The 27209-nt window shown below is 40.2% G+C and overlaps 1 protein-coding gene across 1 annotated transcript in view; it reads left to right on the forward strand.

Annotated features, from left to right (window-relative positions):
* Positions 1-273: 273 nt before the first annotated feature.
* CPO (carboxypeptidase O) overlaps positions 274-27209 on the forward strand; it is a 32297-nt gene continuing 5361 nt past the window's right edge. Inside the window, exons 1-7 of the mRNA XM_055573269.1 lie at positions 274-341; positions 13403-13502; positions 15484-15585; positions 19828-19932; positions 21045-21155; positions 22561-22651; positions 25088-25290. Coding sequence (XP_055429244.1) covers positions 274-341; positions 13403-13502; positions 15484-15585; positions 19828-19932; positions 21045-21155; positions 22561-22651; positions 25088-25290 — 780 coding nt within the window. The remainder of the gene's footprint in view (positions 342-13402; positions 13503-15483; positions 15586-19827; positions 19933-21044; positions 21156-22560; positions 22652-25087; positions 25291-27209) is intronic.

The following is a 27209-nucleotide window of genomic DNA, read 5'->3' on the forward strand; positions in this document are numbered from 1 at the left end:
CTTCTTTCTGGATCTGGGGGAGCCAAGAGCTTTGATAAAGTTGGTTTTAAAGGAGAAAAAAGTCAAATAATTTTCCACTATTTAAAAAAAGCTATTTGAAGACATGATGGAGTAAATGAAGCAACTGCTCACACATTAACTTCTGCTGAGACATCCAGTAACTGACTTATCTTATCTTGATTGTGGGAGCCTATGCCTTATGCATTCTCAGAGACACAGGATCCACTGACCTGCACGAGAAGCACAGGATTTTCTAGCTCTCTTTACAGAAGAATGAAACCTCTGCTTGGAACCTTTTATCTGCTGGGTATGCTGGTTCCTGGTTGGTTGGGATACGATAGGTGAGTATGAAGTGGAAGGAGGGGTGACTGGTATGATTTGGATTGTCTAAATGGAAAGCTTCTTTTTAATATCAGTGCAGTTGGATTATCCACTCTTCCTACCCATTACACACACCACCATGAAATAAGAATAATAATGACTGAAATTTTATCATTGAGCATTACTCTGTGTGTGTGTGTGTGTGTGTGTGTGTTAGTTGCTCAGTCATGTCTGGCTCTTTGCAACGTCATGGACTGTAGCTTGCCAAGCTCCTCTGTCCATGGAATTCTCCAGGCAAGAATACTTTTCCAGGGGCTCTTCCCAACCCAGGAATCAAACTGAGCATTACTCTGCAGCTGCTGCTGCTAAGTTACTTCAGTCATGTCCAACCCTTTGCAACCCCATGCATTGTAGCCCACTAGGCTCCTCTGTCCATGGGATTCTCCAGGCAAGAATACTGTAGTGAGCCATTCCCTTCTCCAGAGCATTACTCTAATAATCTTTAAATAAATATATAGATCTTCAACAAAGATTTCCTAGCACAGTGTATGATAAATACCAATAGATATGTCATATTTTGTAATTGAAAAAAGAAAACTGTAATGAAAATTCTATATCCCTCATTTACATAATTTCTCCGTTTATAAATCACATTATTCTAATTATTCAGAAAATGTTTCAAGTGTTTAAAACTACCAAACAATTTCACTAAGACATAATTACTGTTGATGTTTTTGAATAGATAGTGAGATAGCTAATTAAGCATATAGTACTACTGCAAACATTTTTCAGTTAAGTTGTCTTATACAAAATTTCTTATGGCATTCATAACTTATTGAAAGCATAATGCAATCACTAATAATAGTCCATCATTGCTACCCTATAAGGCAGAGTGATTTCTACTGTCATTTGATACATAATGCTGTGATGCACATCCAGCCATATGATAATTTTTGTTGTTATTGTTGCAAATTTTTTATTATTTCTCTAATATAAGTTATAAGAAGTGGAATCACTGGATTAGAAGCTGCAAAAAGCTCAAGAATCTTGCTACCCCCGCCCTCTAGAAAAGCTGCATCAGTTTACACTTCCAGCTACAGTGTATGAAAGCACTTTTTAAGCATTTTCCAACTTGACAAGTGAAAAATACCCACAGTTACTTATTTTTCATTTTGTTGATTTCTTATAAGGTTAAGTATTTTGTCTTATTTATTACTCATTTTATGTTTATAAATTGCTCATTCATGTCATTTGCCCATTTTGTGTTCTTTCTCCACTCATAATGAATAACTTTTTTGAATATATAATATATATAAACATTGCGTGTATGTGTAGTTTCAAAATAAAGTATATTTTCCTGTATTAATATTATACATAGTTTATTATTCTGCACATTTACTATATCTCATCATGCATGTGTGGTTATAAACAGTGTTTCCCCTTTAGTTCCATGTTTAATCTAATCCTACAGCAAACACGCTCTCACTGAACAGAGAAATCCAGTCCAATTTTTGCCCCAGATTAACTGTATGACCTCAGCCTGTCCCTCAGCTTCATAGACAGTCTGATTTCAGGTATATATAGGAAGTCCAGGATCTAGTGATACCTAAAGCTGTTTATATCACCATCTCATGTTTTCATTACTTTACTTGGGTTTCATATAGATATTGCATTTATCTTCTCTTCTGAGATTCTTCATTCATAAATCAGAGACAAAGACTTACATATGTTACAGGACTTTGATTGGAATAAAAAACTTGCTTAAAATATCACAAACCTTCAAACTTACATATTCTTTGAATCAGTATTCCTTCTTCTGTAAATTTATATTGAGAAAACAAACTATGGAAAGAATCATATGCACTGAGATATAGCTTTATTTATAAGATAAACATGATATTAAATATTATAACATTTGGAAACAACCTGCGTGCCCCATATTAAAGGATATAAATATTGATACATGACATATGACAGTGGGATATTATTTATCCACTAGAATAATAACTATGAAAAAATTAATAGCATGGGAAAAGACATGTTTTATGCTAAAAGAAAGATGCAGAATACAAAATGTAATAAAAATACTTAAAAAAAATAGAAGAAACCAGGTATGTACCAAAATGGACACTGTTATCTTTGGCTGGTAATTCCTTTCCTTTTCCCTCAATTATTCTTCATTTTGCAAATATCTATAAAGGAGATACATAAAATTTTTATTTTAAAAATGATTGACAAGCCCAAGTTAAATTATGGAAGTGATTTGGCTCAGATATGGGGAATCAGACAAGATGGCTTCCAGTGCACAGCTCCTCATCCCAGCTCTTGAGCAAAACATTTCAAATCTCCTAGTCCTGGTCCTTGTTGATGGTTTTCATTTTCATTATTATTTACTGACATAAAATAATGCCCACTTTCGTATGGCTCTTACCAACTCAAAACATAGGTTAGCTGCCATTTTTGATCCTCCTTACATACTTTGTGTGATGTAATCAGTTCAGTTCAGTTCAGTCCAGTCGCTCAGTCATGTCCGATTCTTTGCGACCCCATGAACTGCAGCACGCCAGGCCTCCCTGTCCATCACCAACTCCCGGTGTCCACCCAAACCCATGTCCGTTGAGTCGGTGATGCCTTCCAACCATCTCATCCTCTTTCGTCCCCTTCTCCTCCTGCCCTTAATCTTTCCCAGCATCAGGGTTTTTTCCAGTGAGTCAGCTCTTCACATCAGGTGCCCAAAGTACTGGAGTTTCAGCTTCAACATCAGTCTTTCCAATGAACACTAAGGACTGATCTCCTTTAGGATGGGCTGGTTGGATCTCCTTGCAGTCCAAGGGACTCTCAGGAGTCTTCTCCAACACCACAGTTCAACAGCATCAATTCTTCACCTCTCAGCTTTCTTTATAGTCCAACTCTTACAGCCATACATGACCACTGGAAAAACCATAGCCTTGGCTAGACAGACCTTTGTTGGCAAAGTAATGTCTCTGCTTTTTAATATGCTGTCTAGGTTTGTCATAACTTTCCTTCCAAGGAGTAAGCGTCTTTTAATTTCATGGCTGCAATCACCATCTGCAGTGATTTTGGAGCCCAGAAAAATAAAGTCAGTCACTGTTTCCACTGTTTCCCCATCTAATTGCCATGAAGTGTTGGGACTGGATGCCATGATCTTCTTTTTCTGAATGTTGAGCTTTAAGCCAACTTTTTCACTCTCCTCTTTTACTTTCATCAAGAGGCTCTTTAGTTCTTCACTTTCTGCCATAAGGGTGGTGTCATCTGCATATCTGAGGTTTTTGATATTTCTCCCGGCAATCTTGATTCCAGCTTGTGCATCCTCCAGCCCAGCGTTTCTCATGATGTACTCTGCAGATAAGTTAAATAAGCAGGGTGACAATATACAGCCTTGACATACTCCTTTTCCTATCTGGAACCAGTCTGTTGTTCCATGTTCAGTTCTAACTGTTGCTTCCTGACCTACATACAGATTTCTTAAGAGGCAGGTCAGGTGGTCTGGTATTCCCACCACTTTCAGAATTTTCCACAGTTTATCGTGATCCACACAGTCAAAGGCTTTGGCATAGTCAATAAAGCAGAAATAGATGTTTTTCTGGAAGTCTCTTGCTTTTTCGATGATCCAGAGGATGTTGGCAATTTGATCTCTGGTTCCTCTGCCTTTTTTAAAACCATCTTGAATATCTGATGTAATAGTAGTCCAGAAAATCTACAGTTAACAAGGATGACAAGCTTTGTAATCTTTCCCTTGATCATTTAGGGAGGTGGTCTATTATATATATTACATACTCCCAATATGTAGAATCATTTGGATCAAGCCTATGAATCAAGGATGGATGCTTCCATATGCTCAGTCATGTCCAACTCTTTGTAACCCTTTGGACTGTAGCCCACCAGGCTCCTCTGTCCATGGAATTTTCCAGGCAAGCATACTGGAGTGGGTTTCCATGCTCTCCTCCAAGGGGTCTTCCCAACCCGGGAATTGAACCCCTATCTCTTACATGTCCTGCATTGGCAGGTGAGTTCTTTACCACTAACACCACCTGAGATGCTCCAGTAATTACTGTAAAATACTATGCAGTCAATAAAAATATTTATAATGAGTTTCTATTAGTTTGAGGAAATGTCTTTGGTAGAATATATAATAAAAAGAAGCAAAACCAAAATTATATATAGATATAATTTGCACTGTGTTTATTAAAAAATATGCACTGATAAAAGCCTGAAGGGAAATATGTCAAAATATCAGCAGTGGTTAACTGAAGAATGAAGACGATGGGATTATTCCTTCTTTCTCTCTTTTATTTTTCTTCTCTCTGTACTTCCTAACTTTCCACTTATAAGCAAATGTTAATTTTGTAAGAGAGAAAAAAATTGAAAATACATTACTGTCATGAAATATTCATGTAACTGTTTCCTAAGTATTTAAATACAAAATTTGCCTCAATATACATTAGGATTTTTTGCCTCTTTCAACATTCCAAAAAAAATTTCATCAGACAATCTTTGATCTGCAGTATTTATTAATAATGTACCCCAAGAGATCATTTTCTCTGTTAAACATTTTATGAATTCCTATTCAAAAAGAATACACAACGTACAATAATCTTCTCATTTGATCGTGAGATGAGACTGGTGATAATTCGGGGGATTAGACAGCTTTTCCTTCCCTCTCTACATGTATTATGCATCACCCAAGAAATTGCCTGGAAACAGGAAGCTGCCTTTTCTAAGTATATGGTTTATATGTTGCTTGAACTAAGTAACATTTGGGGTTTTGAGATATAAGTATTATGTTTAATGTCATGTAAAATGATCAGCACTTCTAATATTAGGGGTTTTCATTCAAATCTCATATGGTTCACATTTTTTTTTGCATATTGTATGGACCCAGTCATTCAATGCTGGGCTTGGACATTTTCCAGACATTTAACTGGGGCAAAGTTGAAGGTCGGTGCTTGATAGTGTCCAGTGACCTTTCATTTATTCCCTTCCATATTGTGAAATTGCTTGGGAATACCAGCTCAGTTGAAACAGAAATTCACCAGCTGCCAGGACTGCTTTTTAGTGTATTCACTTTCCTATGTTACCAAGTAGATGACTGTGATCGAAACAGACCTTTGCTGAACTATGTGATGGAAATAACCATGTTGCCTTGAACAACCACCATCCCTGGTCCCAACCGCACAGGAAAGCATCTGCAGTGATCTCCTTTCCCAGTTGGACAGTCAGTGTGAGGAGTGAGAAGGAAGGGCTGAATGGACTCTTCTCATTAGCTTCATTTCCTCTCCTCTCCCCATTCTGCAAAAGCACTGAAACTAGGTCCCAACGCATTTATAGTGCTAATACTTATTTAGCTTTCTTGTAGTCCAAATTAGAGATCAGTAAGAAAAAAAAAGGCTAATAAACATTTTTATGCATATTTTCTAGAGTATAATGAATGTATAATTTGACTTCCCAGGTGGCACTAGTGGTAAAGAACCCCCCTGCCAATGCAGGTAGATGTGAGATTTGTGGGTTGGATCCCAAAGTCAGGAAGATCCCGGGAGGAGGGCATGGCAACCCACTCCAGTATTCTTGCCTGAGAATCCCATGGACAGAGGAGCCTGGCAGGCTACAGCCCATGGGGAAGCAAAGAGTCAGACATGATAAGCGATTTAGCACGCACACAAATGTCTAATTTAGCCTCTGTAACAAAATCTTCAGAGGAGAAAAAAAAAAAATCCAACAACCTAGGACACTAGTATTTACCTTAAGGATTGTTGTTAGAACTATATATAGAGTTAGAACAGTGCTGACATACATAACTGCTTGTAAAATATTGGTTGTTATTATAACCAGCTACTCTTCAGTTTGGAATTCTCCTTCTCCTGTCCTCAATATACTTAGTGCACTATTTAATTGGTAATTAGGCTCTAGCTTATCATACCTCATTTTATATTTTTTAATAGCTAAGTTATTTTGCTTTTCATGTATTTATATCTCACTTCCTTAAGTAGATTTTAAGCTCTGTAAGGAAGAAATCTACATTCTATTACTATTACTATGTTATCACTTTTGCATAGAGTCCCAAGGGTGCCTGCCTATTGGATTGTTGAATGAATTAGATAAGATAATAATGTAAACGTTTAGACTGGTGCCTAGAATATAGTGCCCAATAAGGGTTAACAAATGTTACTATAACATATATATACTAGATGATTATTTGATAATAGCAGATGAAATGAGCTTCTGAAAATTTATCGGTAAGTTAAATTTTAAAAAATTTTAAACACCAAGGGATGTATGTGTTTTCTTTATAAAATGTTAATATGTTTTGTAAATAATCAGCCTCAACATATTACACTTATAGTATTTTTAAACTGAAATTGTTCATTCTGAAGCACTCTGATTTTCTTTAAAAATCAAATAAATGATAAGCGTTAGAAATTCCTCCTTGAGTGGAAAAGTGTATTGCTCCACAACAATTGCAATTTTAATAGCAGTTGTTTCTTGTAATCTCCTTTCAAAATTAATTTCATTGTTTTAACTAATTATCTAGACAATCATATCTTGTGAGCTTTTCTTGGACAAGCTAAATGAAGTACTGCTCATTTAACAATAAAACATTTACAGTTTTGAAGATAAAGAGCTTCTGCTAAGTTCAGATTATTATTATTAATATGGTAACAATTAAAATCATGGAATTGTGTAGAGAAATTGATTTCTACTACAGTGGGTGATTATTATGGTACATGGTGCTAATTGAACAGATTAAAAAATTAAATGTAGTCAGTTCTACATTGGAGTTATATTGATGTGAATGGAACTTGAGTTTTAATTAATTTATCAAAATATTTTGTAGTTTGATATTGCTTGAAGATAATATCAGTTAGGTGGCTAAATTATTCTCCATATAATTATTATTTTCAATATTATTGTAGCAAAATAGAGTTTTTACTTAGCATTGTTTTGAATTGCTACTTTGTTTTAACCTACATTAAGCATTAACTAAGTTCCAAAATCACTGCAGATGGTGACTGCAGCCATGAAATTAAGACGCTTACTCCTTGGAAGAAAAGTTATGACCAACCTAAATAGCATATTCAAAAGCAGAGACATTACTTTGCCAACAAAGGTCCGTCTAGTCAAGGCTATGGTTTTTCCAGTGGTCATGTATGGATGTGAGAGTTGGCCTGTGAAGGCTGAGCGCCGAAGAATTGATGCTTTTGAACTGTGGTGTTGGAGAAGACTCTTGAGAGTCCCTTGGACTGCAAGGAGATCCAACCAGTCCATTCTGAAGGAGATCAGCCCTGGGATTTCTTTGGAAGGAATGATGCGAAAGCTGAAACTCCAGTACTTTGGCCACCTCATGTGAAGAGTTGACTCATTGGAAAAGACTCTGATGCTGGGAGGGATTGGGGGCAGGAGGAGAAGGGGAGGACAGAGGATGAAATGGCTGGATGGCATCACTGACTCGATGGACATGAGTCTGAGTGAACTCTGGGAGTTGGTGATGGACAGGGAGGCCTGGCGTGCTGCGATTCATGGGGTCGCAAAGAGTTGGACATGACTGAGCGACTGAATTGAGCTGAACTGAAGTTCCAGAGATTAGCTTATTTTAAAACATGGACTAACTAATTTAATCCTCATAAAAATCCCTTGGAAAGGCATTATTCCCATTTTACAGATTATAAAATGAGACTAATATAATGCCAGAATGTTCAGAGGAAAAAAATGTGTGAAAATACATAAAATCATTGAAACATTATCTCATTAGATCACTAACACATTTCTTTCTCTCGATCCAAAAGTTCACACCCTAGCTTCACCAAAAACTCACATCCTAGTCCTATAGAGTTGGACTGTGAAGAAAGCTGAGCGCTGAAGAATTGATGTTTTTGAACTGTGGTGTTGGAGAAGACTCTTGAGAGTCCCTTGGACTGCAAGGAGATCCAACCAGTCCATTCTGAAGGAGATCAGCCCTGGGTGTTCTTTGGAAGGAATGATGTTGAACTTGAAACTCCAGTACTTTGGCCACCTCATGTGAAGAGTTGACTCATTGGAAAAGACTCTGATGCTGGTAGGGGTTGGGGGCAGGAGGAAAAGAGGACGACAGAGGATGAGATGGCTGGATGGCATCACTGACTCGATGGACATGAGTTTGAGTGAACTCCGGGAGTTGGTGATAGACAGGGAGGCCTGGCATGCTGCGATTCATGGGGTCACAAAGAGTCGGACACGACTGAGCGACTGAACTGAACTGAACTGAGTGCTATTAACATAGAAAGAAATCACTCCAAATATAGTTATTGGGTAAATGAATGATCAATTGCTATGCTCTCATAATGAAAATATAACCCTACATTTAACTTAGGTAAAGACTTTTAGTTAGGGAAACAAAACATTCCTCAAACATTTGTGTGGATTGGAGACAGAGAATTAGCTCCATGACTTACTAACTCTGTGACTGTCTGCAAGTTACTTGGTTTCTCTTGGCCTAATTTCCTTATTTGTAAAACATGCATGATGACATTTCACAGAGTTGAAATGAGAATAAATCATATAGTGTGCATTATTGTTCTGGCACAATATCTGGCACAAAGGAGAGGCATTGAATACTTTTATCAAACTGTTTGTTAAAATATAAGCCATACCTGGCAATCTATTACATAGGCCTATATCTATTATGGGCTTCCAAGGTGGCTCAGTGGTAAAGAATCCACCTGCCAATGCAGGAGACCTGGGTTCTATACCTGAGTTGGGAAGATCCACTGGAGAAGGAAATGGCAACCCAATCCACTCCATTATTCTTGCCTGGGAAATCCCAAGGACAGAGGAACCTGGTGGGCTAAACAGTCCATGGGGTGACAAAAGAGTCAGACATGACTTAGCAACTAAGCAACAAAGAATATATATTATAGAAATTGAATTAATAACCTTACGAAACAGAAAGCACCAAGCCCAGATGGGTTCACTGGTGAATTCTATGAAATATTTAAGGAAAAGGTTGTATCTCTACAATTTCATCCAAAAAATAGAAGCAGAGGGAATATTTTTTAATTTCTTTGAGGCCAACCAAATATCAAAACCTTTATTTTTGCTTTATTGACTATGCCAAAGCCTTTGACTGTGTGGATCACAGTAAACGGTGGAAAATTCTTCAAGAGATGGGAATACCAGACCACCTGACCTGCCTCTTGAGAAACTTGTATGCAGGTCAGGAAGCAACAGTTAGAACTGGACATGGAACAACAGACTGGTTCCAAATAGGAAAAGGAGTACGTCAAGGCTGTATATTGTCACCACGCTTATTTAACTTATATGCAGAGTACATCATGAGAAATGCTGGGCTGAAAGAAGCACAAGCTGGAATCAAGATTGCCAGGAGAAATATCAATAACCTCAGATATGCAGATGACACCACCCTTATGGCAGAAAGTGAAGAGGAACTAAAAAGCCTCTTGATGAAAGTGAAAGAAGAGAGTGAAAAAGTTGGCTTAAAGCTCAACATTCAGAAAATGAAGATCATGGCATCTGGTCCCATCACTTCATGGGAAATAGCTGGGGAAACAGTGGAAACAGTGTCAGACTTTATATTTTTGGGCTCCAAAATCACTGCACATGGTGACTGCAGCCATGAAATTAAAAGACACTTACTCCTTGGAAGGAAAGTTATGACCAACCTAAATAGCATATTGAAAAGCAGAGACATAACTTTGCCAACAAAAGACCATCTAGTCAAGGCTATGGTTTTTCCAGTGGTCATGTATGGATGTGAGAGTTGGACTGTGAAGAAAGCTGAGCGCCGAAGAATTGATGCTTTTGAACTGTGGTGTTGAAGACTCTTGAGAGTCCCTTGGACTGCAAGGAGATCCAACCAGTCCATTCTGAAGGAGATCAGCCCTGGGATTTCTTTGGAAGGAATGATGCTAAAGCTGAAACTCCAGTACTTTGGCCACCTCATGCGAAGAGTTGACTCATTGGAAAAGACTCTGATGCTGGGAGGGATTGGGGACAGGAGGAGAAGAGGACAACAGAGGATGAGATGGCTGGATTGCATCACTGACTAGATGGACTTGAGTTTGAGTGAACTCTGGGAGTTGGTGATGGACAGGGAGGCCTGGCATGCTGCGATTCATGGGGTCACAAAGAGTCGGACACGACTGAGCGACTGATAAACTGAACTGAACTGAAATATCAAAACCAATCAAAGACAGCATGAGGGAAAAAACACTATACAGTAATATCTCTCATGAACATAGATGTAAAAATGCACCACAAAACACTAGCAAATTAAATCCAAAAATGTATAAAATGAATTATACACCAGGCCCACTGACTGAATTTATCCCAGATATGCAAGCCTAGTTTAACATTTGATAACCAAATAATGTAATCCATTACATCAATAGGCTAAAAATTTAAAAATCACATGATCATGTCAGTAGATGCAGGGAAAAAAATTTGAAAACATCCAATAAATGGTACTGGAACAATTGGACATCCACACACACAAAAAGTGAATCTAGACACAGACCTACAGTCTTTACAAAAATTAACTCAAAAAGGATTATAGACCTAAAAAATGTAAAATGTAAAACCAATAAAGTCCTAGAAGATAATGTAGGAGAAAGCCTAGATAAATTTGGAAATAGTGATGATTTTTTAAATACATCACCAAAGACATGAACCATGAAGTAAATAATTGATAACCTATACTTTATTAAAATTAAAAACTTCTTTGAAAGATAATGTCAAGAGAAGGAGAAGACTAGGTACAAAATGAGAGAAGATATTTGCAAAAGATATACCTGATAAAGCACAGTTATCTAAAACATACAAAGAACTCCTTGTTAACAACAACAAAGAGACAACCTGATTTTAAAAATGGACAATGGACTTGAATGGACACATCTCACCAAAGAAGATACTCAGGTGGCAAATAAACAGAGGAAACCTTGCTGGAGAGAATGCGAAATGGCACAGTCACTTCAGTCACTCTGGAAGCCCATTTGGTAGTTTCTTACAAAATTAAACATACTCTTGCCATAGGATCTAGCAAACATGCTCGTGGTATGATCCAAATGAATTGAAAACTTACGTCCACAAAGCACTGCACACAGCTGTATATGGCAGCTTTACTCATAACTTCCCAAACTTGGAGCCACCAAGATATCCTTCAGTGGGTGAATGGATAAATAAACTGTGGTAATACAGACAGTAGAACATCAGACAGTGCTAAAAACCTGCCTGCCAAGGCAGGAGACATAAGAGACCTGGGTTCGATCTTGGGTTGGGATGATCCTTTGGAAGAGGGCACAGCAACCCACTCCAGTATTCTTGCCTAGAGAATCCCCATGGACAGAGGAGCCTGGAGGCTACAGTCCATAGGGTTCCTCAGAGTTGGACACGACTGAAGCGACTTAGCGTGCACAAAAAGAAATGAACTATCAAGCCCTAAAAAGACATAGAAGAAAGTTAAAATATTACTAAGTGAAGGAAACCAATCTGAAAAGGCCACATGCTGTATGATTCCAACTACATGACATTCTATAAAAGGCAAAACTAAAACTGAAAAGATCAGTGGTTGCCAGGGGTTAGGTGGGAGGGAAAGATGCATAGGCAGATCAGAGAAGATTTCTAGGGCAGTGAAGCTCTTCTGTATGATACTATTAATATAATGGTGGATACACATCATTATACATTTGTCCAGATCCATAGAATGTACAACAGCAAGAGTGAACCCTCATGTAACCTATGGACTTTGGGAAATAATGATGTGTCTATGTAGGTTTATTATAACAGACTGCTCTGGTGTGGGATGTTGGTAATGGGGGAGGTTGTGTGTGTCGGAGAGGGGCAGGGAACAGTAAGTATATAAGAACTCTCAGTATTTTTCATCCAATTTTGCTGTGACCCTAAAACTCCTCTAAAAAACAAAGCTTGTTTTTAAAAATTATAAACCACTGCATTAAGATTCTTACAACTGTATACAGTAGTGTGGTTAATACTTCAGGATTTTCACTCAGGCTGTCAGAGTTTAAGTCCTAATAATACTTTCCCTGTGACTCAATTTCTTCATCTCTGAAATGGGAGTAATAAGAATACTTTGGGGCTTCCCTGGTGGCTCAGTGATAAAGAATCTACCTGCAAAAAAGAGATGCAGTTTGACCCCTGGTCTGGAAAGATTCTGTGTGCTGTAGAGCAACTAAGCCCGTATGCCAGAACTATCGAGCCTGTGCTTTAGAACCTGGGAGCTGCAACAAGAGAAGCTGCTGCAATGAGAAACACCAGCACTGCAGCTGGAGTGGAGCCCCTGCTCATAACAACTGGAGAAAGCCCACTTGTAGCAACATGAAGACCCAGTGCAGCCAAAAATAAATAAATAAAATTATTTTTTAAAAAGAGAATACCTTATCCTAGGACTTAACCAGTGGTCCAGTGGCTAAGACTTCACCTTCCAGTTCAGGAAACGTGGGTTTGATCCCTGGTCTGGGAACAAAGGTTCCATATGCCTCTGCTGCTGCTAAGTCACTTCAGTTGTGTTGGACTCTGTGCGACCCCATAGACGGCAGCCCACCAGGCTTCCCTGTCCCTGGGATTCTCCAGGCAAGAACACTGGAGTGGGTTGCCATTTCCTTCTCCAATGCATGAAAGTGAAATGAAATCGCTTAGTCGTGTCCGACTCTAGTGACCCCATGGACTGCAGCCTACCAGGCTCCTCCGTCCATGGGATTTTCTAGGCAAAAGTACTGGAGTGGGGTGCCATTGCCTTCACCATATGCCTCAGGGTGTGGCAAAAAAAAAAAAAGAATACCTCATCTTAGAGTTTTCCAGAAAAGTGAGAGATTTATTATCTCTCTGAATTATCCCAGCCTCCCTGCAAAGTCCCCAACCTGCAGATGAAGAAACTGTAGCTCAGAGGGGCTCAGTGGTACCCATGGTCTCACAGTTTGTAAGCTCCAGAGACGAGACTTGAGGACTGACTTTCGTCCTCAAGGTGCTGTGCATGTTGGTTTCCACTACTTTTATCATCAACCTTCCAACCCTCATGGTATCCTGGTTTCATGGCTGCTTTTTGTCTTTGCAGATCCCTCACACAACAGAGACAAGAAGTTGTGGATAAAGTAGTGAGTCCATGGAGGATCCTGGAGACATATTCTTATAACAGATATCACCCCATGGGGGAGGTAAGCACGGACACATGGGGGGGGTGGGGTTGGTGGCGGTTACAACTGCTTTACGGTGGGCAAGGGATAGTTCATATCCCTGTTAATATCTACAGACCAGAGGGCCTCAGAATGCGAAGCTGAGATTTGTCTGTGCGCTGAGGCCAAGGGATTCACAAACATCATCCTGTGACCATCATCATTACAGATACAAATCTAGTGACAGAAATAAAAAGGCAAATCAACAACCAAAAGAAAACAAAAAAAAAGAAAAAGAATGCCCCAATCAGTTTTTCTAGTGTAAACATGGATCAAAATTAAATGTTACTCTCGTTCATCAAGCCTTTTAACTGCTTTAAGTAGGGCAGGATCAGTGTGTATATGGATGTAAAACACAGGTGGAGAAGCCTTCTGATTGAATCCTGTTTAGCTGAAAGGGTGGTATTTCTGGTAGGATACAAGAAACACAGGCAACAGCTCTCGAAAGAAATATTTGTATTGCTATGAAGATATGTTTAATGGTTTCTGAAACTGGATACAGTAAAAAGTATATATGCATATATGTGGTGTGTGTATGTGGTATTATGTAACACTTCTTTTGAAGTAAACATTTCTAAAAATAGAATTACTGGGTTAAACAATCATTTACATTTTTTATATAAATGCCCAAATTGCCCTCCAGCAAGGTTTTGCCACTTATTTCCTCAGTCTTGGGGAATATATTAATATTTTCCAGATTTTTTTTTCAAAGAGTACAAGAAAGAATTTACACTTTCTTCTGTAACATTCACCCCAAAATACTAAAGTTTCTTAGATTTTCTTTTTTAAACAAGATCCAGTAAGATCCATGAGAAGTGTATGGGCTTGTATCAGAGATGAAATATACTTGGCTTGGCTACTTGCTCTGTGACCTTGTCCAAGACATTTAATCTCTATGTTCCTCAGTTTCCTTATACATGAAAAAGGAATAGCAGTACTTCTCCTGCAGTTTGGTTGTGAGAGTAAATGAAATAGGCTACACTTTTACTGATGAAGCAATAAATAAAATGGTAGCTGCAACTGTGATGTGCTATTTATACCTCTCCCAGGACTCAGGGCCCTGCATCTGATCCTGTCTCATCACAGAAAAGCATATAGTACCCATGTGATGAGCTGTTAATCTCTTCCCTCAGTTAAGTATTATTACTGTTATAATAATGCATTTTATCCATAGATATTCCATGCTAAAGATGAAAGTCAATTGAGACACAGAAATTTGTCTCAGAATTGAGAGAAAATTGAGACAAAGTCAATTAAGACACAGAAATTCAAATAGAATTTGTTATGCCAAATTAATTATTATCATTTACCATAATTCTTATCATTCAGATAATTCTGCTATACAGAAATTGAATGTGGAGGGTATCATATGCTGAGGACTGTCCTAATATGTCTTATCTTGGTTAATTGCTTATTTCATTCTCCCTTAAAGGACCCTTAAAGGACTTTATTTCATTCTCTCCTTAAAGTTATTAACTTGGTCTTGATTTAGAAATTTCACTGTTCTGCGAAGGGGCATACCCAGACTCTTCTCCAATTTTGGATCCATGGACATTAACAAAGGATATTTTGGGGATTCAAAGAAGATCCCACAAAAGAAGCTTATCCTGAAATTTCTGGCATGACTGAGTGCCACAGCAAAGTCCAGAAGTCTGGTGGCTATCTGAAAATTGTGTGACTGGACAATGTTTCGGAAGTGTTATTCTGCATCGTTGAACTTGATCATTCTCTATCATTTATTTGTGAAGTTCAACAGGGTGTCCTAGCCTGGGTGGTAGAGTAGATCTTTAAAGAATATGGGAGAAGGGACAATTATAATTCATTGGTTTAGTCTTTCATTTGTGTGCTAATGAACAGCCAAGAGCTGAGAGTTCAGTATCTTGATGAAAGAAACAATTATCTTAATTAGAAGCAAGCAAAGGATCTTCTAATTGATAACGTCAGCCCTCCCTGGCTGTTTCAGATCTACCAGTGGATGAGTGAGATAAGGGAGAAGTACACGGAAGTGGTGACGCAGCATTTCCTAGGAGTGACCTATGAGAGCCGGCCCATGTATTATTTGAAGGTGAGTGAGAAGGCTGAGAGTTACAGCCTTATCCAAGGATATTGGCTTACTATTCAGGGGCTACTCAGAAGTACGGACAAGGTTAAAGAGACAGGACAGAGAGATGCTGACTTTTCCACCCTAAACTGGGCTTTTAAAATTAACAACTTGTAAATGCTTACATATTAATCATCTGGGTGGAATCATATTCGGAAGTAAAGAGAACTTCGGAAGTAAAGAGAACTTGGAATGGTTGGGTGACACCACGGGCCTGCCTGCTCAGTCGCTCAGTTGTGTCCAATTCTTTGCAGCCCCATGGATTGTAGCCCATTGGGGCTCCTCCATCCATGGGATTTCAGGCAAGAATACTGGAGTGGGTTGCCATTTCCTTCTCTAGGGGATGCTCCTGACCTAGCAATAAATCTGCATTTCTTCAGACTCCTTCATTGGCACTAGGATTCTTTACCACTGTACTACCTAAGGCCCAGAAGTAAGAACTTACTCCTTAGTTTTCTTCCTGCTGGGCCTCACTTGTCCCTGCTAAAACCGAGGAACTTAGAATCGTGGATGGTGGTTGAAAAGGACTTAAGACGCTCTGGCGGAGAGGTTTCCAGACTGTGTTCTGTGAAGGCCTGGATGCCTCCAGCGCTCCCACAGTTGGGGCGGTGGGGGCAGGAAGGATGGTCTACATAAGGGTGACATCCCCAGTTCACTTTTCATGCTTTTGAGTTTTTACAAAATTGCTTTTTTTAACACATTCAGTTCAGTTGCTCAGTCTTATCTGACTCTTTGCGACCCTATGGACTGCAGCATGCCAGGCCTCCCTGTCCATCACCAACTCCCAGAGTTTACTCATGTCCATTGAGTCGGTGATGCCATCCAACTATCTCATCCTCTGTCGTCCCCTTCTCCTCTCACCTTTAATCTTTCCCAGCATCAGGGTCTTTTCAAATGAGTCAGTTCTTTGCATCAGGTGGCCAAAATTTTGGAGTTTCAGCTTCAACATCAGTCCTTCCAATGAATATTCAGGACTGATCTCCTTTAGAATGGACTGGTTGGATCTCCTTGTAGTCCAAGGAACTCTCAAGAGTCTTCTCCAATACCACAGTTCAAAAGCATCAATTCTTCAGTGCTCAGCTTTCTTTAACACATTATTTTCCATAAAAATATTTGAACATTATGGACAACCTTTATTTTTGGTTCCCTCTTTTTTTTTTTTTTTCCCAAGATATTTCTGTTTTGTTGGGTGTTGTCATTATAGACATGCCTGAATCGGCTAAGTCGGCTCCTGCCCCTAAAAAGGGCTCTAAAAAAGCTGTGACCAAGGCTCAGAAGAAGGACGGTAAGAAGCGCAAGCACAGCTGCAAGGAGAGCTACTCCGTGTACGTGTACAAGGTGCTGAAGCAAGTCCATCCGGACACCGGCATCTCGTCCAAGGCCATGGGAATCATGTACTCCGTCAACGACTTTTTCGAGCGCATCGCTGGCGAGGCATCGCACCTGGCGCATTACAAGAAGTGCTCGACTATTACATCCAGGGAGATCCAGACCGCCGTGCGCTTGCTGCTACCTGGGGAGCTGGCCAAGCACGCCATGTCTGAGGGCACTAAGGCTGTCACTAAGTATACCAGCTCCAAGTAAATATAATATGCCTAGCCGCTGTTAACGGAGAAGGCAATGGCGCCCCACTCCAGTACTCTTGCCTGGAAAATCCCATGGACGGAGGAGCCTGGTGCAGTCCATGGGGTCGCCAAGAGTCGGACACGACTGAGTGACTTCACTTTCACTTTTCATTTTCTGAGGGAACAAAGACCCAGAGAAGTAAAGTGACTTGTGCAAATCACAAAGTCAGATCATAGCATAGCCAGAGGAATAAGCCATTCCCAAAGTTCTCTGCCCCTTTTGCATATGACATAATAAAAAATGTTTGAGGCTGATTAACCACTTTTCCATAGACTCTCAGGTTCAGACCAGTGATTTTTCAATCCTGATTGCTTAATACTGATGCCCGGGTCCCATTCACAGAGATTCTGAGCTAATTGCTCCAGGATGGGTCCCAGGCACCCCTTGAAAACTCCCTAGATGATCCTAAGGTACGGGCAGGGTTGACGACTGCTCCACCTAATCAGTGGGTTTTCAAAGGGTGGCCCTGGACCAGCAGCATCAACATTACCTGGGAACCTGTTAGAAATGCACATGCTTGGGCCTAACTGCCAATCTACTGAATCAGAAACTCTGGAGTTGGGCTCAGCAATCTGTGCTTTAACAAGCCCTCCCCCAGGTCATTTTGATGGACACTCAAGTTTCAGAGGGCTTCCCTGGTGGCTCAGATGGTAAAGAATCCACCTGCAATGTGGGAGACCTGCGTTCAGTCCCTGAGTTGGGAAGATCCCCTGGAGAAGGCATAGCAACGCATTCCAGTATTCTTGCCTGGAGAATCCCCATGGACAGAGGAACCAGGTAGGCTACAGTCCATGAGGTCACAAAGAGTTGGACACGACTGCACAACTAAGCACACACACACACACAAGTTTCAGGACCACAGTGCATTTCTAACAAGTTCTCAGCTGGTGCTGATATTACTGGCCCAGGACTGCTTTTCAAGAACCACCACCAAAGCAGTTTGGCATTAAAAACTAGCATTATTTGTTTGCTGTCCTCTTACTACTTACTATAGACATGTTATTTTGCAAAGTACATCCTCAAATTTTAATTACTCACAGTTACAAAGAAGTCTATTGACTTCAAAACAGAATTTACCCAGGAGTTGACTGCTATTTTAAACGTGGGCCACATACCTACATGACTTTCCATAGGCTTTCAAGCTGAGCTGAGTCAGCCAAGAAGACATCTAAACATCCTTTGCACAGGACATCTTTTAAAAAAGAGAATTGGCATGTAATAAGGAGACAATAAAGGTAAACTTATGGTCATATATATATATTCATAAAAGGGAATTATAAGACAGAATTTAAGGTAAAAGTTAGATTAGGAGCTTTGAAAATGGGTGAGGCTAAAAGGAAAAATTCCTTGAATATAATGAGTTCAAGCCACGTATTTCAAAATTTGTAAATTTCTCGTAGATACAGAGGGAGAACCTTCGTCAGTCCAACTCCCAGGAGCTTTCAATGAACAAGAGTCCAGGACATTTACAAAACAGAACCAGATGTGACTGTTACAAACATGGGCATGTTCACAGCTTCTCCACCAAAGAGGATATGTAATTGCTAGGTTAATCTGTAATTGCCCCGAAAGAGGAGGGGATCTCTATTGCTTTGAGTGAGGCTGACCTGATAGACACGAATGACAAGTGGGAAGACGAGAAAGAAGACTGGGTCAGCTGGGACTGGAGGAGTCTCTAAAGAAAGAGGAAATTAATGAATTTAATAAGTATTGCAGGACATTGTGTATTTGGATCCTTTCACAGTTTTCAAGAACTTTAAATGTAGTGCATGTGCGCATGTTAAGTCACTTTAGTTGTGCCTGACTCTTTGCGACTCTATGAACTATAGCCCGCCAGGCTCCTCTGTCCATGTGATTTTCTAGGCAGAAACACTGGAGCAGGTTGCCATTTCCTTCTCCAGGATATCTTCCCAACCCAGAGATTGATCCGGCATTTCTTATGTCTCCTGCATTGGCTGGGGTGTTCTTTACTGCTGAGCCATTGGGGAAGCCCTTAAATGTAGACTGGGATTCAATTTAACTTCTTTTGATTCTTGAATGTTACTACTTGTGTACTTTGTTACTCTGAGTGAACTCTATGTGAGAAGGTTTTATAAGGTTTATAGAGATTTAGCGTCACAGTTTGTGGCTTGGAAGTTTTTGCCTTTATTTAAAGTTAGGGAATAATTTAAGGTATAAGGAAGACCAGGCTTTGTGTGGGGGATGCGGGGGAGTCAGTAAGTTGTCCTAAGAAAAATAAGGGAGCAAGCGTAACCATCAGTTCAGTTCAGTCGCTCTGTCATGTCCGATGCTTTGTGACCCCATGAATTGCAGCACACCAGGCCTCCCTGTCCATCACCAACTCCTGGAGTTCACCCAAACCTATGTCCATTGAGTCGGTGATGCCATCCAGCCATCTCATAACTATAGGAGGGTCATATTGGTGGGTGTCTTTACCAGCAGCCTTGCCTCATCCTTGAAACCACAGAATGGAGGGAGACAGGTGCCCTTAGGGGAATAAAAAAAAAATCTAATAACTTTTCACAGTGGCTTGCAATCATAAGCAATTATTTGATAATGGAACACAAATGTCCCCTCCAGATCAGCCAACCATCCAGTAACCCCAAGAAGATTATCTGGATGGACTGCGGAATTCATGCCAGGGAATGGATTGCCCCTGCTTTCTGCCAGTGGTTTGTGAAAGAGGTAAGTGTTTTTAACTTTCTCACAATGGCTAGTTGTGCTTAGTCGCTCAGTCGTGTCTGACTCTTTGCAACGCCATGGACTGTAGCCCTCCAGGCTCCTCTTTCCATGGGGATTCTCCAGGCAAGAATACTGGAGTGGGTTGCCATGCCCTCCTCTAGGGGACCTTCCTGACCTAGGGACTGAACCCAGGTCTCACACATGGCAGGCGGATTCTTTACTGTCTGAGACACCAGGTGGTTAACTACCCTACAAAACACCTGTCACGTCTCGGCTATTTGGAGAGCACGTTTCTTTTCACATGTTGGCAAGGCAGCTCTCCACTGAGCTGCTCCTTCACCTCAAAGTGAATGGAATTCATAAGTAGGTTCACTGAAAACTGAGTTAGATATTCTGGTGTCTTTTTAGTGCACCCAAAATCATTTTTATTGGAAGGTAAACAAATCTAAATGGAGAAGAAAATACATCTTGGGAGTCAGAGATGAGTTTGAATCCCAGAGCCATCTCTTTCTAATAGTCTGGTGCACAATTTCTAACACCAGGACCCCTAGTTTTTCTCCTTCAAAAGTGTATGAAATGACTACTTCAGTGCCTGTTGTGTGGATTAAGAGATTAACACATAGAAATTATCAATACCTGGCACCGTGAATTCTCACATATTACCTATATCCTTCCCTAGGGAATAAGACTTTAAAATTAATATAAGATACTTTTGTGTCAAGCCTTTTCAGAAGCCCAAACAGGATGACATCCACAAGGAGTGGTTCTCAAAGTGTAGTTCCTAGACCCACAGCATCAACATAACTGGGAACTTGTTCAAAATGCAAATTCTGGGTTTCCATCTCACTACCTCATACCTAGTGAATTGGGGCTAGGGGTGGAGATGGGGGGTGTATAGCCAGGTGGGCAGTATGTTAACAAGCCAGCCTCCAGGTGATTTTGATATATGCAGAGGTTTCAGAAAGACCACACATTGAACAGGAAAGTTGAGGCAGGATTGATGGACAAAGGCCAGTGTACACTCACCTCCTACGATTAAGCTGAAATTGTCAGAAAATTGAGAGAAAAGACCTCTTCCCAGGATCATTCCAAACATTTTTCTATTAAATGTCCAGATTCTACAGAACTATGAAGACAACTCAAGGATAAGAAGGCTCCTTAAAAACCTGGACTTCTATGTGCTTCCGGTTCTTAACATAGATGGTTACATCTACACTTGGACGACTGTGAGTACATTGAGTTTGGTCCTGGGATGGGTTCACGAACTACATTTTGATTCAGGTTCATTTTCTTACTTCAGTCACTGCAACTATAAAAATGTTTGATGGTCATTTAAAGGAGGAAACCTCATTTGGGATTAAAATCCACATTTTTAAGTCAACAATCTAAGTTAAGTTCAGGATGGAGGAGTCTGAAGGCCTTTTTTGAACATTTTTGTTTGTTTGTTTTTGACATATTCCCAGTGTTTCAGCCAGACTTAATTTTTCTTCAACTCCATCTCTTTAACATTTGTGGATTGCCTGTCACCTGATAAGGATTATGTTGGTATAAAATTCCTACACTACCGTGTATCCTTAAATCAGTTCTTGAAACATGAGTGGCACAAATAATCTATAAATTCTAACCCAACCTTTATTTTTCCATGGTGGTCATGCATATGGAGTTGGGGACAGGGGAACATCTCATAAAATTATCTTTTTTTTTTTTTGGCTGCATTGGGTCTTTGTTGCTTTGTGCAGGCTTTTTCTAGTTGCAGTAAGCTTGGGGTACTCTTCATTGCTGTGTGTGGACTTCTCATTACAGTGGCTTCTTCTGCTGCCAAGCACAGACTCGAGGGTGCACAGGCTCAGTAGCTGTGGAGCACAGGCTTAGTTGCTCTGTAGCATGTAGGGGTCTTCCTGACCAGGGATTGAAACCTGCATCGACAAACGGATTTATATCCGCTACACCACCAGGGAAATCCAAGATTTTTATTTAATAGATAACTTCCTCTTTTAAAATGTTTCTAAAGCATACCGCTCCAGAAGTCAGAACCCTGTTTCTAGGGAATATTCATTCCTCCCACTTCTTCCAGCTCCCCCAGACCTTCAAGGGACCCCTTTCTCTGTAACGGCCTCTCTGGCCCAGTATGAATCAAGCCCTTCCCTTCCAGCTTGTCTGGTGAAACATGTCTTTATCCCTATCTCTACTCATCAGTTGTCTGCTTCCAGAAATGTGCACAAACCATCTCTGATGCACCTGCAAGAGCCTTTTTCCATCTGCCAAGCCATTTCTCTTTCATTCTTTATCACTTGGACTAAAAAAAATGACTCTCTGAAGCTTTTCCTGATTAGGCAGATCACATCCACCAGGCACTATTAATCTGCCCATGAGGGAGAGACCAAATTACCCCTCCAAAGTGATGGTTTACATGCATGTGCACTTAGGGTTGTACAGATGTTCCTGTTATTGGGGGTTACTAACCCATTTGGGGGACTAAAAATTAAATGCACTAGCTTCATAATGTTGAGGCAGGTTCTTCCAGACAGTCCTAGGAACTATTTTTCATGTTCAAGGACCACCCATCCTCACTAACACTGTGATTTATGAGACCTTAGAATGACAACATCCCTGTTTGTTTCCCTGTTACAGGATCGGCTTTGGAGGAAGTCCCGTTCATCCCATAATAATGGCACGTGTTTTGGAACAGATCTCAATCGAAACTTTGATGCATCCTGGTGTAGTAAGTACATGCTTACTAAGTACATCATTAGTAAGTAGATGAATAACAAAAGCAAAAAAATGGAGCAGAGAAGCTAGGAAAGAGGTGCATTACTAGAGTTAGTACTATTTATATATGCAACTTTTGAAATAAACATCTAATATTGTATAGCTTTCTGGACTCCTGGTCGGTGTTACTCTGTCTAAAGAGATGATATTATCTATGTAATAAGAACAGCAACACTCATATGCAGGACTCTTTTCAAGTGAGATTGCCTAAAAAAGGGCAACGATGACTTTGATCAGTGTGAATATATTTGAAACTCATCACTCTTTTTAAAAATATATTGTTCAGTCACTAAGTCATGTCTGACTCTTTGTGACCCCGTGGACTGCAGCATGCCAGGCTTCCATGACCTTCACTATCTCCCAGAGTTTGTTCAAACACATGTCCATTGAGTCAATGATGCCATCCAACCATCTCATCCTCTGTTGCCCTCTTCCCCTCCTGCCCTTGGTCTTTCCTAGCATCAGAGTCTTTTCCAATGAGTCAGCTCTTCACATCAGGTGGCCAAAGTATTGAGCTTCAGCTTCAGCATCAGTCCTTCCAATGAATAGTCAGGATTTGTTTCCTTTGGAATTGACTGGTTTAATCTCCTTGCTGTCCAAGGAACTCTCAAGAGTCTTCTCCAGCACCACAATTTGAACGCATCGATTCTTTGGTGCTCAGCCTTCTTTATGGTCCAACTCTCACATCTATACATGACTATTGGAAAAACCACAGCTTTGACTATATGGACCTTTGCTGACAAAGTGATGTCTCTGCTTTTTAATATGCTGTCTGGGTTTGTGATATCTTTTCTTCCCAGGAGCAAGTGTCTTTTAGTTTCATGGCTGCAGTCAGCATCCACAGTGATTTTGAAGCCCAAGAAAATAGTCTGTCCCTGTTCCCATTGTTTCCCCATCTATTTGCCATGAAGTGATGGGGCCGGATGCCATGATCTTAGTTTTTTGAATGTTGAATTTTAAGCCAGCTTCTTCACTCTCCTTTTTCACTTTCATCAAGGATCTCTTTAGGAATTGGTATAAAAAAAAGTCAGAGAATTATCCTTGCAGATATTTTTTACAACATGAGGGCAGAACAAGGCAAACATTTTCTTCTCATCAAGGCATTTTCATGTTTCTAAATCTGAACAGACTTAATAGATTGGAAGCAAATAGAAATAAGGATGGATAAGAGCAGTCTGGTTAAAAACCAGATGACAAAGGTTCAGATTTGGTGGCTGTGTGTGTGATCTTGGAAAAATTGCTCTCTCGACTTTAGTTTTCTCTTTTTTTAAAAAATGTGGCTCAACATAATACCATCTTATCAGGAGGTTGTTGTGGGGATTCAATGAGATGTATCAACTTGAAAAATATTCACAACCTAAAAGTTGAGGATTATGTTTTATTCGGTGAGAATTTTTAGGACTTCAAGCTTGGGAGACAGTGTATGAAGTGACCTTGAGAGAGCTACTCTGAGCAGGTGAGAGGAAAAGCCAGGTTTATGTAGAGTTTCGCAATAAAGAGCAGGTGGTCTGAAGGTCAAAATATTATTGCTAATGAAAGAAAACCAGATATACTGAGATAAGGAATTTAACCCTTTCTGTGTATGGGAAGATGCAAGAGTCTGGACTGAAACCATTCCTTTGATATGCACCTCAGCTATCTGGGGCCAGTATTGTCTGTTTTTCACCTCCTGAACTTCCTTGGGGCTCACTGCAGAGAGTGGCTGCATTTTGATGGCTGCTAGATGGCAAGTATTCTTCTCCTTCCCGAGTTCCCTCAGGGCTCAGCTCACATTGGAGGGCTGCAATTGGTGATGACTATGGTATCCATGTTTACTGATATGGCAGGAAATATTCCATTTCTCAGATGTCTCACAGGAGGGGCTGAGCACAGTGCCCAGCATGGAAAAGGTGCTCTATTAATGGTCCTTATTATTACTGGTGAGGACAACTGACTGAAAATAGCTGTTTTTCTATCCTTGCAAAATAGCACTAGTGAGACGCATGCCAGTAAAACAGCAAGAGAGACATTTAGGACAATAAGACCATGACAGAGGCTGACCCAGGAACCCAAGAACTGGTTCCCAAGCATTCGTTTCAGGGTTCACCAAAAATTTAAGTGAAAGATTGCTGAAAATGCTTTTCCTTTTTGCATCTTCCTTCCCCAGCCACATAAGCAGGGAGTTTGTTTCTAAATCTGAACATCAGCCCTCCTGCTTTTCTGTGCTCCTCCTTAAATGACTTATTTAACCAGGACAAACTTAGACAAGCAAACGCAAGCCTTGATTCCACCCACAGATGCCCTGAGTAAGAGTGAATCCTTGCGACCCATCCCCCGATCTCAACCCCCACCCAGGTCAGTGCTAAACGGAGACCATGATGCCTTCCTTGAGGTTTCCTGTATATTTCAGGTATTGGTGCATCTCACAACTGTGAAAGTTTAACATTTTGTGGAACGGGACCCATGTCTGAACCAGAGACGAAAGCTGTTTCCAGCTTTATCGAGAGCAAGAAGGAGAACATTGCCTGCTTCCTGACCATGCACTCTTATGGACAGCTCATTCTCGTGCCTTATGGCTACACCAAAAATAAATCAAATAACCACGAGGAATTGGTAAGCCCATACACAGTGCGGGAGCCCTGAGTAGCCTCAGTAGGACTCTGCCTTCCTTTACCTCCTCGTTTCCTTTAATAGGATTTTGGCTCCAGACCTGCTTTTGTTCCCTCTGCTTTTCCTTATTTTCTTTCTCCCGCTTTTCTCACCTTGCCAGACGCCTGCTGGGAAGGCTTCAGGTTAAATGCTGCTTTACCTACGTTAATTAACTACCTGTTTCGAAAAGTGTCAAGCTGGGAGACATCTTAGGTATTCGTGTATAATATAAATGAGATGATTATGTTAATAATCTGTAGGAATGTGCTTTCATTTCTGTAAATTCTCTTGAAGCTCAGTTCAGCAATTATAGCTTCTGAACCGTGCTTTAAAGAACTTGCCAGCTGTTAGTGGAATATGGCATATCTAAAATAACATGGCTAAATAATATCTGCTCTCTTCTCTGCTCAACACAATGCTTTATATCCTCCTGAACTCTGCCTCTAGTTTTTGCCTAGGAATATTTGTAAGGGGAAGTGCCAGTGGAATTCAAGCCGGGGCAGGGAAATTCTGCTTTGTCTTATCTGGGGTCCTTTTCTGAAGCTCTGTTTACCCAAGCCCTGATGGGCAGAATTGCTGGAAAGTACTGGGCTCTTGCCCTTTTGTGAACCTGAGAACAATAGACATAAGTCAAAGAAAGGGTCAATTTAGAATTGTTGTAGTATTTGTTATCTTTTCCTAAAATTTATTTTTTCAACTTTTAATTGTGGTAGAATCGATATAAAATTTACTATCTTAATCATTTTTAGGTGGACAGGTCAGTAGTTACATATATTCACATTATTGTGCAACCAATCTTCAAAACTTTCACCTTGCATCATCAAATATCTCTACCTGTCAAACAACAACTCCGGATCCACCTTGTCTCTGGCACCCACCCTTCTACTCTCTGCCTCCTGAGTTTGACTACTCTAGGTAGCTCATATAAGTGGAATCTTACAGCACCTGTCCTTTTGGTGACTGGATTATTTCACTTAGCATAATATCTTCAAGCTTCATACATGTTGTACCATGTATCAGAAGTTCTTTTTTCAAGGCTAAATAATATTCCATCATATGTATGTACCACATTTTCTTTACCCATTCATCAATCAATGGGCAACTGAATTGTTTCCATCTTTTACCTATTGCAAATAAAGCAGCTATGAACACAAGTGTACAAATATCTCCTTGAGACCCTGCTTTCAATTCAGAATCTGCCTGCAATGCAGGAGACACAGGAGATACATTTTCGATCCCTAGATCAGGAAGATCCCCTGGAGGAGAAAATGGCAACCTGCTCTAGTATTCTTGCCTGGAAAACTCCATGGACAGAGGAGCCTGGCAGGCTACAATCCATGGGGTCACAAAGAGTCAGACATGACTGAGCACATGGCACATCCAGAAGTAGAATTGCTGAATCGTGTTGTAATTCTAGCTTCAACTTTTTGAAGAACCATCATTTCCAGAGCAAGTACACCATTTTCCATTCCCTCCAATAGTGAATAAGAGTTCCAATTTCTCCACATTCTCACCAACACTTGTTATTTTCTGTATACCCTTTAAAAATATTTTTTAAACAAGTTTCTCATTATCAACAAATGCTGGGCTGGACGGGGGCCTGGCTTGCTCTGTTCTTAAGATCACAGAAGGCGGGCGGCCTATTGACTCTGTCATTTCCTCTTGTCTCTCTCCCGCTGGAACATCACTTATAAAACACATGTCTGGGCACTAAAAGAAAAATGACTATAGATCTTTGCTGAGGGGAATACCTCCTCCAGGAGCCAAAAATATCCAATAGTACCCCAGTGTCTTTCCACAGTTGTTTTTGGGCATTTGTACTACCTGATTATTTTGTACAAGGTAGAAATAACATTTACCTAGAACTTAAAAATTACAAGGAG

The sequence above is a fragment of the Bubalus kerabau genome, chromosome 3 (genome assembly GCF_029407905.1).
Source record: "Bubalus kerabau isolate K-KA32 ecotype Philippines breed swamp buffalo chromosome 3, PCC_UOA_SB_1v2, whole genome shotgun sequence".
NCBI lineage: Eukaryota > Metazoa > Chordata > Mammalia > Artiodactyla > Bovidae > Bubalus > Bubalus kerabau.